Source organism: Stegostoma tigrinum, chromosome 25, assembly GCF_030684315.1.
Source record: "Stegostoma tigrinum isolate sSteTig4 chromosome 25, sSteTig4.hap1, whole genome shotgun sequence".
Classification (NCBI taxonomy): domain Eukaryota; kingdom Metazoa; phylum Chordata; class Chondrichthyes; order Orectolobiformes; family Stegostomatidae; genus Stegostoma; species Stegostoma tigrinum.
In genome coordinates this window covers 11,090,575-11,104,904 of record NC_081378.1, presented here as the reverse complement: position 1 = coordinate 11,104,904, position 14,330 = coordinate 11,090,575, and the positions used below count along the sequence as shown (strand labels likewise).

General features: G+C 38.2%; 1 protein-coding gene and 1 long non-coding RNA gene across 6 annotated transcripts in view; one reads left to right on the top strand and one right to left on the bottom strand.

Moving 5' to 3' along the window:
* Positions 1-911: 911 nt before the first annotated feature.
* On the bottom strand, positions 912-5,703 carry LOC132210948 (uncharacterized). Its single transcript, XR_009447201.1, has 2 exons — positions 5,641-5,703; positions 912-5,356 (listed from the first exon to the last, which is right to left on the bottom strand). It is a non-coding gene; the product is annotated as an uncharacterized LOC132210948 (long non-coding RNA).
* The window catches only part of usp6nl (USP6 N-terminal like), a 230,743-nt gene continuing 221,624 nt past the window's right edge, over positions 5,212-14,330 (top strand). The window contains exons 1-3 of one of the 5 annotated variants that reach the window (XM_048553725.1): positions 5,212-5,452; positions 9,000-9,080; positions 10,872-10,910. In XM_048553725.1, the coding sequence (XP_048409682.1) occupies positions 9,077-9,080; positions 10,872-10,910 (43 nt within the window). In that variant the 5' untranslated portion in view covers positions 5,212-5,452; positions 9,000-9,076. Of the gene's footprint in view, positions 5,453-5,797; positions 5,880-6,025; positions 6,158-7,100; positions 7,216-8,999; positions 9,081-10,871; positions 10,911-14,330 lie in introns of those variants that run through there. The other 4 variants (XM_048553726.1, XM_048553727.1, XM_048553729.2 and 1 more) reach the window with 4 other exon arrangements.

Here is a 14,330-nt window from a genome sequence, read left to right as displayed (position 1 = left end):
TCCCTCGAACATCCTCACCCACACTGGCTTGGCTGATACCAAAAACCCAATGAGGATCTTAAGTGTAAATCTACATCTTAGTACTTGATTTCAGACTGGTTTAATGGATTAGGCTCAGTGCCTAAAAATCAGTCTTACATGTAGATTTTCCATTTACAAATCATTACCAGAAATGTGACAGGCTGCCAGCTTTTTGATCATATGCAGCTCATGATCAGCATAGACCAAGAAATTATGTTCAAAACCACTAAACTGTCAGAAAGGAAATTCTGAAGTTGGCATCGTTTTGAATGAGACTGTAAAATTAACATGCTCAGCTGTTTGAATAAAATTCATCTTCAAAATGCAAACACTGATTTTTTGGTCCACATAGAAGTTTAAAAGATTGTGAATGGCATGGACAGAGTGGAATGTATGAAGCCTTTCCCCGGGGTGGGGTAAGTCTAGAACAGATGGACGAGGCAAGTTTTTCCACACATAGGGCGGTGAGTGCCTGGAACACTCATCCAGAAGAGGTGGTAGAAGCAGACACAGTAGCAGCATTCAAGAAGCACCAGGCTGAATACACGAATAGGAGGGGAACAGAGAGATACAGATCCTGTAAGTGAAGATAGTTTTAGTATGGAAGGGCAAAATGTGTTGTTACAGGCTTGGTGGGTGAAATGGCCTGTTCCTGTTCAGTGTTGTGTTTATATTTTTAAACATTGATGGTTTATATTTCTATAAATTGCCATCTTCTGTTTTTGATGATTGAATCAGTGCTATCCAAATAGGAATCAGGATATTTTAGACCTGATAATATGTAATAAGGCAGGTTTAATAAATGAACTCAGTAAAAATTGCCCGAAGGAACAGTGACCATATGATATTTAATAAAGTAGCAATGAAGATGGATGTGGATGCATTGATAGTAATCTTCCATGCATCTTTATTATTATGAAGAAGTCCCAGAAGATTGGTAGTTTTCCAATGTCACACCCTTAATCAAAAACAGGCAGCTAAAACTACAGTCTACTAAGCCTAACATTTGTTATTCAGAAAGCGTTAGAGTCCACAATAAAGAATGACAGGACATTTAGAAAAGCATCATATAATCAAACAAAGTCATCATCATGGTTTCATGAAGAGGAAATCATGCCTGACACTTTGAAGAGATAACAAGCATGATAGATAAAGCAGAAACAGTAGCTGTAACATATTTAGATCCTTAAAAAAAATTCAATAAGGTATCACATGTAAGGCTACTTGGAATCCATGTTGGGGGTACTGTATTAACATGAATTGGATAACCGGTATAAGACAGAGTTGGGGTCAGGAAGACATTTTCAGGATGGCAACATACCTAGAGAACCACAGGGATCAGCACTGGGGCTACAATCACTTAATTATATATTATTGATTTAGATGCTACAAGTTACAGAAATCTTACAGCACCCAGAGGGAAACTGTGCAGACGCAGGGGGAACACAAACTCCACACAATCACTGGAGTGAAACTGAACCCAGATCCCTGGTGTAAGGCAGCAGTGCTAACCACTGAAACCCATAAGGGAATCAAGGGTTATGGAGTTAAGACAGGAAAATGGAGTGGAGGATTTTTAGGTCAGCCGTGATCACATTGATTAGTAGAGTAGATTTTAAAGTAGTCCACTTCTGCTCTTATATTTCATGATCTAATTTGCGACTCTGTTCCTTCTGTTTCTGTCTGGAGAAATTGTATGCTTTCAATGCATAAAGAACTGAAACCATATCCCATTATTTTAAAAATGTATTTCTCCTCACATTCACTGAACCCACAGTTACAGTAATACGTACCTCATGGGTTTTTGTAGCATCTCGTGCAGTCTTAGCTGATATCAACAAAAAGAATAGACAGGATTCATGATTTATTCTACGTAGCTCACATTAAACAAAAAGATTCTGAGAAGTATGATAACTATCTTAAAGCCAATCTTCAATGGACTATTCAGAGGTCCTTTCCTTTCATGAAGTTCTGATTTTTCAGTTGAGTTTGCTAAAGGGAATATCAAGGAAACATTACACCCTATGGTTCAGGAATGTGTAGATTAGGTGCATTAGCCATTGTAAACATGGGGTTACAGGGAGAGGGTAGGGGAGTAGTCTTGGGATTTTTTTGGAGGGTCAGTGTGGACTTTGATGGCATGCTTCCACACAATAATGAAAAACTAAACACATGTATAGTTAATTGAAGGGCCCTGGGGAACTTTGCCTAACAAAGACCTAGGGGTACAGGTGCATAGTTCCTTGAAAGTGGAGTTGCAGGTAGACAAGTGGTGAAGGCGGCATTTGGCATGTTTTCCTTCATTGGTCAGAACACTTGAGTATAGGAATTGGGATGTCATGTTGCGGCTGAACAGGACATTGGTTAGGCCACTTTTAGAATCCTTCTTACAATTCTATTGAAAAATAAAACTGGAGAGAACACAGATTTAAGGTTATTGCCAGGTCTGGAGAGTTTAAAGTTATAGGAAAAAGGCTGGGCGTTTACCCTTGAGCATTGAAGACTGAGGGGTGACCTTATACAGGTTTATAAAACCATGAGGGGCATAGATAGGTTGAATAGCCAAGGTCTTTTTCCTAGGGTGGGGTAGTCCAAACTAGAGGGTATAGGTTCAAGGTGAGAGGGAAAAAGATTTAGAAAGTGCCTGAGGTGACATTTTCACACAGTGTGGTGCGGGAGTCAAATGAGCTGCTAAAGTAAGTAGTGGAGGCACATACAATTACAACATTTAAAAGGCATCCAGATAGGTAAACAAATAGGAAGGGTTTAGACAGATATGGGCAAAATGCTGGCAAATGGGACAAGGTCATATTGGGATGCCTAGCTGGCATGGACGAGTTGGACCGAAGAGTCAAACCACACAGAATAGACCCTATAAATGCAAGCCGGCAATGCTATGAAAAGAAATAAAAGTGGCAATAAATGTTCAAAATGCCAGGATAAAAATGTTCACTTATTTTAAGATTTCACCTCAACTACAGCTGGCAAAAGCTAATTCCTGAGAGATTAACATGTAAGTTCACTGTTTATGGAAGCTATAGGTAAAGTATTGGTCCATGCGTTCATTTAAGTATTACTACCTTGAACCGTTCAATTTCAATTATTTACCTTAAATGAAAACAAACATAATTTGAAACATTGAGAAACTATACTTTTTCCTGGCAATGAAAATAAATGTGTTGTGGTATCAGAGGTAAAAGAGCACCATGTCCAACTTTATTTTACTATCTTACTCCCCATTAATCTTGAAGTATCTTCAGTCATAAAGTTAACTGAAGCTGGTTTGCAGTTGACCATAATTGAGAAGACTCATCTAGGAATGCATTGAACACAAGACGACACTTCATTAGGAACTTGCAGGGAAACCTAAGGCTTCACAGGGTACACTACAATCACCAAACAGCCCATTTATCCAACCCTTCAAACCAGCACCTGCCCCACATTATGGAACCTGCAAACTGTGCATTGGACTATCAGCCATCCAAGAACCTATTAAACCAGGTCAGCCTCCACCGCAAGGGACTGCTGAGGAAGAATAAGAACTGAAACATACACCAAAAGTCACTACATCTGTTTTATACATCATAGAAAAATAGAAGAGAGGGCTTATTAACCTCCTCCTGTACCGCCATTCATCACGATCATGGCTGATTGTCCAACTCAATAGCCTAATCCTGCTTTCGCCCCATAACTTTTTATCCCATTCACTACAAGTGCTATATCTAGCCACCTCTTGAATACATTCAATGTTTTGGCATCAACAACTTTCTGTGGTAACGAATTCCACAGGCTCACTGCTGTTTCGGTGAAGAAATGTCGTCTCATCTCTGTCCTAAGTGGACTACCCAGAATCCTCAGACTGCGACCATTGGTTCTGGACACATCCAGCGTCAGGAATATCCTCCCTGCAGCATCTACCTTGTCTAGTCTTGTAGAATCTTAAAGAGATCCTCCTTCATTCATCTGAGTTTCAGCGAAAACAATCCTAACCTAGTCAGTCTCTCCTCATACATCAGTCATGAATCATTTACAATCCAGCAAATGTTAATATGCTGAACACAATCATTAACAGTAAAAGTTGCCACATTTGATTTAGCACTCATTCACATCAAAAATGACCCAGAAGATTTTTTTTTGTCAAGATAATTTGTATCTTACAAGTTATTACCAATCATTTGAAATTATTTTGCGAGCTACTGAACAATGTGCCATTGACTGAGAATTGAGATGACCCAGCTGCACAATCAAGCAGTAATGTGACATTTTGGCTCCAGTAGTAGCATGCTTTCCTCTGAATCAGAAGGTGTAAACTCACCACAAGATCTGAACCTGATTAGGTTGTAATGCCTCAGACAATACCGTCCGCTTTCAGGTAGATATCAAAGTCCTCAGGGAGTGTAAGCATTTCTGCAATAACCAACACTATCAACATCAAGTCCATCGATTATTCATCACATTTTCTGTTTGTGAAACAATGCAGTGTTCAAACATGTGAATTTAATGAGAACAGGTCTTCAAAAGTAACTTACTGTATTTGAAATATGTTGGTCTACCCTGAGGAGATAACATCATGTAAATACAACATGTTTAAGAAATTTAAAAGCAAATAAAATGAATAAATAGTAGCCAGGGAAAGGGAAGCAGTTCCCATCCAAATTGTTGCATCTGTTTGTCCTGCAACAAGTTACTTCATGACAATTATATAAAAGAAAATTATTTCAAATCCTGTCATGGCAACTGATTGAGGGCGAACGCTACAACGGTGCTACTGCCTATAAGCTAACAGCGCCGGGTTCAAGACTCACCTGTACCAGAGATGTGTCACAAGACATCAGAACAAATTGATTGAAAAAATTACAAAACAAAGACGTTTGCAACTTCATTGGAAGTCTTAAAAAGCTTTCCAGCACAATAAAATCGCGGTTGTAATGTAGCCACTGGGAAAGCCAATTTACACGCAGCAAGTTCCCACAAACAAGGCAGTAAAGTGCGGACAATCCGTTCGTTACGAATCTGAAAGTTACAAGTGGGATTAGATACTATTTCTACATCCATCCTGTTATTTTCTTTGGAAAGGATTGCATGCAGCAGTAAGAATAGAGAGGAGGTGACAAAACAGTTGAGCAACAGTGCTCCAGGTGCTTATTCATCCATTCCATGTCCCAGGTGGGTATGCCTAATGTCCCGGAAGTGATTCCCAGCCAGTGTGCAGAGCCATTGCCGCAGCGGGATCCGTTGGCAGCCGCGAGCTGTTTCCATAGTTTCCCCTGTTTGAAAAGTGGGCTCGGTCAGCGAAACGTTCCATTCCCGGCGAAGAAGAGATTTAAACTCACACCTCGGAGCCAGAGAGCGAGCGAGAAAAAGAAACATGGAAGTTACTACTTAACACAATGCAACGTCGAACTGTCCCTTCAAACGGGGGAAAAATAAGGTAAACCGTTTTTATTTTTTTTTAAAAAAGTTTTGTTTTCTTTGAGAGAGAAGGGATAAAAATTCAATTAATCATATTAACTTTACCGTATGTTTTTATAAAAAAAATTAAAGTACAATGTTTACGCGATTGAATAAAGGACGGGAGAGAGAATCGCATTTAGAATGCGGTGCGCAGCGCCTCATTACCGCGGCCTAGCGTAGCGTCGGTCCGTAAGGGTGGCCCCCTGCAACCGACCTTGCTGTTTGTCCACGCCCCGCCCTCTCTCCATTTCTCTTCCCTCCCATTGGCCGGGCGACAGAACCCCCCCCCCCTGCCCGATTGGTTAGTGGTTCATGTTTTAATCAAAGACGGCGGCCGTTTCCGCTCCGCGATAGCAATGTTTGGTTGGCCGGCGTTATTAATCCCAATGAGGGAGAAACAATTGGTTAGTTCGAGCTGTGCCTGATTTTTTTTAAAAGGATCTAAACTGATGATATGACTTACTTCTAATCTCGATTGACAGTTCCGCGTGCTTTATCAAGATACTATTTCGATTTTAAGTTCCCCAAAAGTTGATTTATTTTTTTGTGTTCTTCACCTCCTCCCAATTTAGTTTCATAAAAGCATGTAAACTTATGGAAGTGGATTTGTAAAACCGTAGGTTCGACTTTTTTAAAAAATCGTTCTTTGAGTGGTCCCGCGATAAAATCTTCCCTTTCTTCTGTAAGTCCCTTGAAAGTTAAGCAGGTTTTTTTTTTGTTGGGAATTTTCGCGTCTCCTGAAGGGAACCTGAGGCTCATCCGTCTCTGCCACTCCTGCCAGGAGGGAACCTGCTTTGTGCGATTTCTCAAGAAGTAGGAAGAAACAAAACATGACTGTCTAAACGTTTTATTGAGTTTCTTTTTTGAAAATTCTTCCCCTTATTGCGAATTTACCACGGGACCAAAAATGATAATAGTTTCGTCGACAATTGAATTAACAAAGCCTGCACATTTCTTATCAGAAGCTATGTACAGTAAAACTGAAAATTGTTTCGATATTAACTTGAAGGATGGTTGCTTCCCACATGCATTAGTAAAGAGTGTAACTTGCATATGTCCACACTTTAGTGAACTTGAAATCTTCCGGGAAGTTTTGGCTAACGTAGAGGCATCAAGAATCATAATTATATTTGAATTATGCTTTGAAAATGTTCTCGTGCTTTTGTTTCTTAAAATCAGTTTGTGTTTAACAGCTTAAAATGATGTAGGATATTCAATTTGAAACTGATAAGTAATTTTCTAATGAGTGTGCATTGATTTTTTTCAATGAGTCTTTCTTGCTTCATTTAATCTTTTAAAGTGGTGTACTGAATTTCCATAAGAAATCAGTTCCCTTTTTGTTTTGCAGTATTTTAGTTTATAAAAATGATTTCTGTAATGCCTTTATTGTAGTAAATGTCTCAATGTATGTGACAGAATTGTTAGTTTTAAAAAAAGGAGAAATTTTGGAAGATTCTGATAGAATCACCAGATGTCAAATGTTAAGTTTGCCTTCTCCTCAAAGATGCTGTCAGACCTGCTGAGTTTTGCCAGTAATTTCTGGTTTTGTTTCAGATCTTAACTGCCCACAGTTCTTTGTTTTATTTAAATCTCAAAATGTGTTTTCATAATGTAAGATGCATCAAGAAACCTCCTTTTGTGGAAGAGAGTGTGGAACCAGGAAAAAAGAAGTTCCGTCAGTTAAGACAGCTGAAGATCCAACCGCCAATTAGAAGCAATGATACTGGGAATGTGCAAGAGGTCAGGATTGGAGTTCTGCTGAAATATTTTTTGGGGGAGTGAAGTCTAGCAGTGGATTGAGTTATAGAGATAGTAAGATCCAAGGCCATGGAAAGATTTGAAAACCCAGAAATAAATATAAATCATTTGGCAAAGGACTCATCAAAGCGTTGCTCAGTCTGGAATCTGTGTAAATTAACATGCTCATTCTTTGTGGATGATCAGGTCTTGAAATCGCTGAGGATAGGCGCAACAGTATTTTGGGTACCCCATACGGGGAGGTTAGCTATGACCGCATTGGAATGCTTCAATCTAAAGACAGCAAAGACATGTATGGAGATCTCTGCAATGAATGAGCTCTGGCAGTGGTGGAAACTGGCGATGTAACAGAGAATGTATGGGATCAGAATCATAGTACATTGAAATGTGCCAATATTGCTGACAGTCTTGTTCATTAATTGAACTTAAGGTTTCCTTTTTCAAAAACAATGTGATGTGGAGGTGCCAGCGTTGGACTTGGGTGGACCAAGTCAAAAATCACACGACACCAGGGTATCAGCCAACAGGGTTTTTGAAATCTCAAGCTTTCTGAGCACAGCCCCTTTTCAGGTGCAGTGAGACGAGAGCACAGAGACACAGAATCTGTAGGCCGAGAGATAAAAGGATCACAACTGTTGTGAGAGGAGTGAACAGACTTAAAAAGGCTGACTGATCACCACTTTGCAGAATTGTTTTGTTATGCTGTTATGAACAATTTAGTTTTCAGAAATCAGATTGATACATAGCCTTGTTATTGTTAGCTTTAAGCAATTGAATAAACCTAAGACCTACTAACCTCCACTTGAGTTGTTTCAGGACAGTTTAACGAAGGAGCATGGTTTCTCATGCATGTATGATTTATTGCTAAGTTTATGAAAGTTGTATCTGTCTGTCAAACATTCAATCTAGATGTTTAAAATCTTGGAGGATATGAATAGTAATACACAGGACCATGTTATTTGCTGATGGAAAACACATGTACACACTGTGCCTGTTTTGGACTGACAAAATAGAGATGACAACCATTCTTTGGTTTATTGGCCAAAGCAATGCACTGAGAAATCAAGGTCAATTTGCCTTGTTTAAAACTGAACCGAAGCTGGGCAGTTAACCCTTGGTCATTATTAACAGGTGCCTTTTTTATGGCAATACGTCTACCTGTCAGAACCCATTTACCAATCAATCAGTATTCTCCTCTCTCAATGTAAACGTTGTTTTCCCTTTATTTTGGAATTTCTTGAGAATATCTTGAATGCAAGGTGAAAAACTTCTGATAATATCTGTCAGAAGTTTCACATTTATTTGGTGGAGATGATTTCTGTCGTTATGTGTAAGGAGGAATGATAGACTGGCCAGAATGTTTGGGCATTCAGTATCCCTTTCACTTGAATAAGGGATTGCTGATAACCATGATGGCTTTTGACCTAATTGGCAGTCTCAGCAAAGCTGTAAGCTCTTCTGTGGGGGTTTTGGAAAGATGGTTATCAACAATCAATCTGGCTTAATGCACAGTGGACTCGTCTACAGTAAACATTTTGGGAAGACCAAATTGTCAATAATTGTTTGAATATGGACATGACAATCTAATGCAATTGTGTTCTTGCCATATGTTCTGACTCAGAAACTGGCTTGCAACCTCTGTAAGTATCTTGGTTTGTTTTATTCACACTTGCACCACTCACTAAGGATACACAAGTTTTGAGTCATGGATGTTTAAAACTGCTTTGGGACTACAATAATTGATGTAAGACTCTTTTACAATATAGGGCATGAGCTCCTCTCTCTGGATAGATAATTGCAAATCAGCGCTATATCTCTATCCGATGCAGAAGACCACACCATTATGAGTGAGTAAATATTTTTTATGCTTCACGGTGAGTTGGTGTTGCTGAATATGAAGTTGGTCATTTAAGAACTCTGGAAACTACAAATTAAGATAGATGTGAATAATCAAAATAAAATAACTTTTTAAAAAGCCAGTTACTTTGTTAAAAATTAAAACATCAGTGAAGGATGAAACTAGTTGATCTTTCCATTTAGTTTAAGTGACTGACATTATCAATATCTAAATCGCCCAGTTATTTTTTGAGATTGATATTTGGTTGATGCAGATTAATTCATTCATTCAGTAACTGACTAGTAAATGATTGAAAAGGCGATAGAGCAGATTTGAAGTGTGGTATATTTGATCTCTTTATCCATTGGTACTTAAGTTGGCATAATGTGAAATACGGGCAGTGCCATTACTTCTGCAGCACCATGTTCAAGTTACTCATTTCAAATCTGAAACTGCTGATTGAAGAGTATGGCAAAGCTGGCTGTAAACTGAATACTATGAAGGAGCCCCACGGTTTCCAACAGTCACTTTGTTCAGTATATACGTTGTCTGTTCCTTGCCACTAACTACTTTCCTCTCCCTGGCAACTATCCCAGACTGAATCAGACTATTAAAGCCTTTGTGTTGTATTTGAACCGAGATGAACTTGCAACTGTATAACTGCTATATGACAAAGACAGACTACTTAAACTTCTGAAAAATTGCATGACTCCATCCTTTCTCAGCTCACCACCTTCTGAAGTCTTCATATGTTTTCGTTAACCTGTAGACTTGATTATTCTTGTAGGACTGCACTTTTCCATTGCACATAAACTTGAGCATATCCAAAATGTTTGTGCCTGTACCTTAACTTGCACCAAGACTCCTTGCAAATGTAATATTTGACCTACGGCTTCCCAGTCTTGTTTTAAAATCCTTTGTCCCAATTTTTCTAGCAATGCAGTTGCTTTGAGCTCTGCAAGCCTTTAGTTTTGGAACATCCCTGACATAGTTGCTTGTCAATAATAGTTGTGCTTTGAGTTGTCTAAACTCTTAAAAATCTGGAATTCGCTCATTAGCTTCTCCACCTTTCTACTTCCTTTGCTTTCCTTTTCTTGTAGCTCCTTTTGTGAAGGAAAGTGTGTTTTTAAACTTTACATAATCTGGGATTTGCGCTTAAAATAAAGGCAGATGAATGTGGTTCAGTTCTGAGAAGGTAACTTTTTCTATAACATGCCAAAATCGTTTGGAACACTGACCGAAGTGCATCAACTCCAAGAAAAGCATGTTATTGCATTCATGTGCCACAGAACCCATGTTGGTGGAAGGAGTGTTTACAACAGATCAAAAAGCTATTCCTGTAGTTTTAACTTTAGAACCAAAATTTAAGATCTCAGCTCAGAACCAGCAGTTCAGTTTGCAAAGGAGAAAAGTTTCTATTAGCAGGAGAATCAGATTTCTGTGCAGAGGTATCAGTCACAGAGTTATAGAGTTGTACAGCACGGAAACAGCCCCTATGGTCCAAATCATCCATGCTGACCAGATATTCTAAGCTAATCCAGTCTCATTTGCCAGCATTTGGCCCAAGTCCCTCTAAATCCTTCCCATTCACATACCCATCCAGATTTCTTTTAAATGTCATAATTGTATCAGCTGTCATCATAGCAAAATGTTTTAAGTGATTTGAAGTTTTCAAACCAGCTGAGTTTGGATAGAGATCTTCAAATTGTTAGAACTGGGAACATTTTAGGCAATCAGAATTGTGAAAGATTTATGTCAGAGTTTTGGGAAAGGAATTCTAAGATTTTCTCTGCTGTTCAAGGAAAAGAAACTCTGAGGAGTCAGTTTAAAAAGAATCAAGGTAGGAATGAAATTTATTTGGTATTGAGTATCTCAAAGCATACTACTGGCATACAAGTTGAAACTTTGCTTCACAGTTTATGTTCAGATTTCTCTAACTGTCTTAGATATATTGCTTTGTGCATCAATTTTGTGTTTTGTTATTGAAGAACATCAGCCTTTGTGCATATGTGTCAGTGATGAACGCCACAGTACTCAAATGCAAAGAGCAAGCATGATCTGTCAAACCAGGTTTCCTTTTTGTAACTGATGTAGCATTAATTGGAATTATGTAAAAATGACATTGTTGTTCGAGCATTTGGCTGTATCCTGACATCCCTTCGTGTGGTTTGGTATCAAATATCAGTATTGTGATCACTCCTCCAAAATGTTTTTTTGTAAGCTTTCGTATGTTAATGTTATTTATATGCAACTTCTACTAAAATTAGTGACAATGTTTGGGACTTGCACTTAACTTATTACATGTATTAAAATCATAAAAGCTAACTTTCTTTTCACCTGAACAGTCTCACTGTACTGGTTGACAACTAAACTCTGTTACTGTTCTATTGACATACCATGCTTCTCCTCCCTCCCCTCTACCCCTAAATTATTTTCATTCTATAGTTGGCCAATCAACAAAATTTTTTTGAGCACTTTGTTCATTGTGAACTCCACTTTGTGCTATATCTTATTTGATAAATGTAGAGACTAGAAGTTTATTTGCGTTTGTGCATGGCAAACGAGTGATAAATCAATGTTGAATTTACAGTCATATGTGGTTTGTTCCTGTTCAAAATAATTTTTGCATTATTATAAAATAATATAGTTTCTTCTATTAATCAATTTCAAATGGTAGAGGAAGGTGTGCATGTAAAGAAGTGCATTCAGTGGCTTTGAATTGCTGAAATATGGTGTGACTGTGCCATCGTGATTACCCTTTAAAGTGTTGATTTCAACCTGAAAACAGAAAGTTAAATAAATTGGACACAACTTGATAAACGTGAAAATGTACCAGATGTGGTGAATTTAAAGTAGAGACGATCAGTTTGAAATTATTGCTGGCATATTTCAGAACCTCAGGATATCCAAAGCACTTGTTAGTGAATTATGCCTGTCTGTAGTGTTTTCACTGTTGTAATGTCTGCAAGTGAGATTAAAAAAATGCATGATCACTGCAATAATGTTTCACCTTAATACTAAACATTTCAGATTTTAGGAGCCTGCAACATTTTAATGCTTTGTGCTATTTTAGTGATCTTTTTAGTGGGCTGAGATTCTGTGTAATCTCTAATTTATAAGTGCCCAGTGCTAAGTTTTAGTTTGTTCTTTAGTGAGAGGAAAATAATTTTTTAAAAATGTTGGAATGAGGAGTTACTAACAGTGTAAGTTGTCTAGGAGCTGTGGTGATATTTTTGATACCACCATATGAATTGTAATTGCAACAGTTAATTGTTTTGTTGTAAACATTCCCTTGAAAGCAAATAGGGAAAATCAGTTCAGAACTTCAGGTTTTAAAAAAAATTGAAGATTAAATTTTAGTGTAAAAGCAAAATGTGAATATTTAAGAAGACACAAATTTCAATGTGTAATCGCTATTAGTATTCCCGAAATGTTGACTTCCCTGCTTCTCGGATGCTATCTGACTTGCTGTGCTCTTCCAGCTCCACATTTATTGACTCTAACTTCCAGCATCTGCAGTAGTTTCCATCTCCATAGTCAGTAAAATACACTTCCAGTAGCACTGAATTATGATAAATCATACAAACTAGCTTTGGATGCCACTGACATTGATGTGTATATCATGTTACTACAGATGATGAAATGGGACGGCACTGTAAGCTTTAATTTTGGAGAAACTAAATGCGTCTGGATAGTAATTTTGACAACGGTGAAAAAAATCTTGAGTACTGTGTTTGCTGTTCACAGGAAAGAACTGGGGAGAATCTTTTCTCAGATACTGCCAGACCTGCTGAGTTTCTCCTGCAATTTCAGTTTTTATTTCAAATTTTGAGCATTATCAATTTTAATTCTTCAGAATAGTGGAAGACATTGTTTGGGACTGGTACTTTTTGCAAAAACTGAAGATGCCACAGGAACTTAATAAACTTTCAAGCCATAATAAAAATTACAAGATACTTTTCGATTTATCACCATAGTAGTAGCTATCTGGAATTCTATAAATGTCCATAATTTGGAGTTAATGTTGTGAACTTGCTTGAAGAGCTGGATGGTTTTCATTTGTTTGCAAGAAGAATTGAATTTTTGTGTAGACTTGACTAGATTATTTACTTCACATACACTGGCTGTTGAAACTATAAAATCATCCATGGAGTGCATTGTTTAACAGTGTAGATGGTAATATTGCAGTGTGTTCATACTGCAACGCTGCATCAGTTCGCAGTTTCACTTTTCTGAAATACTTTGTGCTTTGGAAGCTGCTGTGCTTGTGTTTATGCTGCCCCATAGAAATGAAACAGTACAAAATATTAAACTGGTGAAAATTGTGCATAGAATGTTTGAAAAACTATTTGACTTTTTTTATGGCTGTATTAACTGACACCCTGTAGCTTGGCAGTGAAATATCTAAAATAAATTGAAATAAAGAATTATGATCTAAAAATCTTCAAAGGACTAAAATGGAATTCAGTCTGGGTAATTGTGAGGTAATTAATTTGGGCAGGGCAAACAAGGCAAGGGAATTCATAATGACAGTGGGACCTTGCAATGCACTGAGGATCAGAGGGACCTTTGGTGTGCACGTATTGTGCTCCTTTAACATATCAGAACAGGATGATAAAGTAGTTAAGGAGGCTTTTGCTTTGTTGAAGCACTGAGTTTAAGAGCAGTGCTTTATGCTGGAGCTTTAAAAGAGGATTGTTGGGCCATTCTAAGAGTATTGTATGCAGATCTGGAATCTACATCCTAGGAGGGATGTGATAGCACTGGAGAAGGTGAAGAGGAAGTTTACCAAGATGTTGCAGGGGTGGAGAGTTTCAGTTCTGAAGAGAAATACTGACCGGGGTGTTTTCCTTAGAGCAGAGGAGATTGAGATACACATAGGAAGAAACCTTTCCCCTTACTGGATGAATTAGTGACCGGGGGCATAGATTTAAGGTAAGGGGCAGCAAGTTTAGACGAGATGTGAGGAAAACCTTTTTCTTCATGAGAGGGTTGTGGGAGTCTGCAACTCATTGCCTCTAGGAGTGCTAGACGCAGAAACTCTTGTAACATTGAGGAAGTATTTAGGTGCGCACTTGTGATGCCAAGACACACCAGGCCAAGTGGTGGGAAATGGGATTAGAATAGTTAGGTGGTCGTTTTGATAGGCTGTGGTGGGCCGTAGGGCGTTTTTTTTTCTCTGTACTCTAGATCTCTCTGACTCTACAGTGAAAATGTATTTAGGTGAATATGCATTTTTTAGAAGAAACTTGCGACCAAG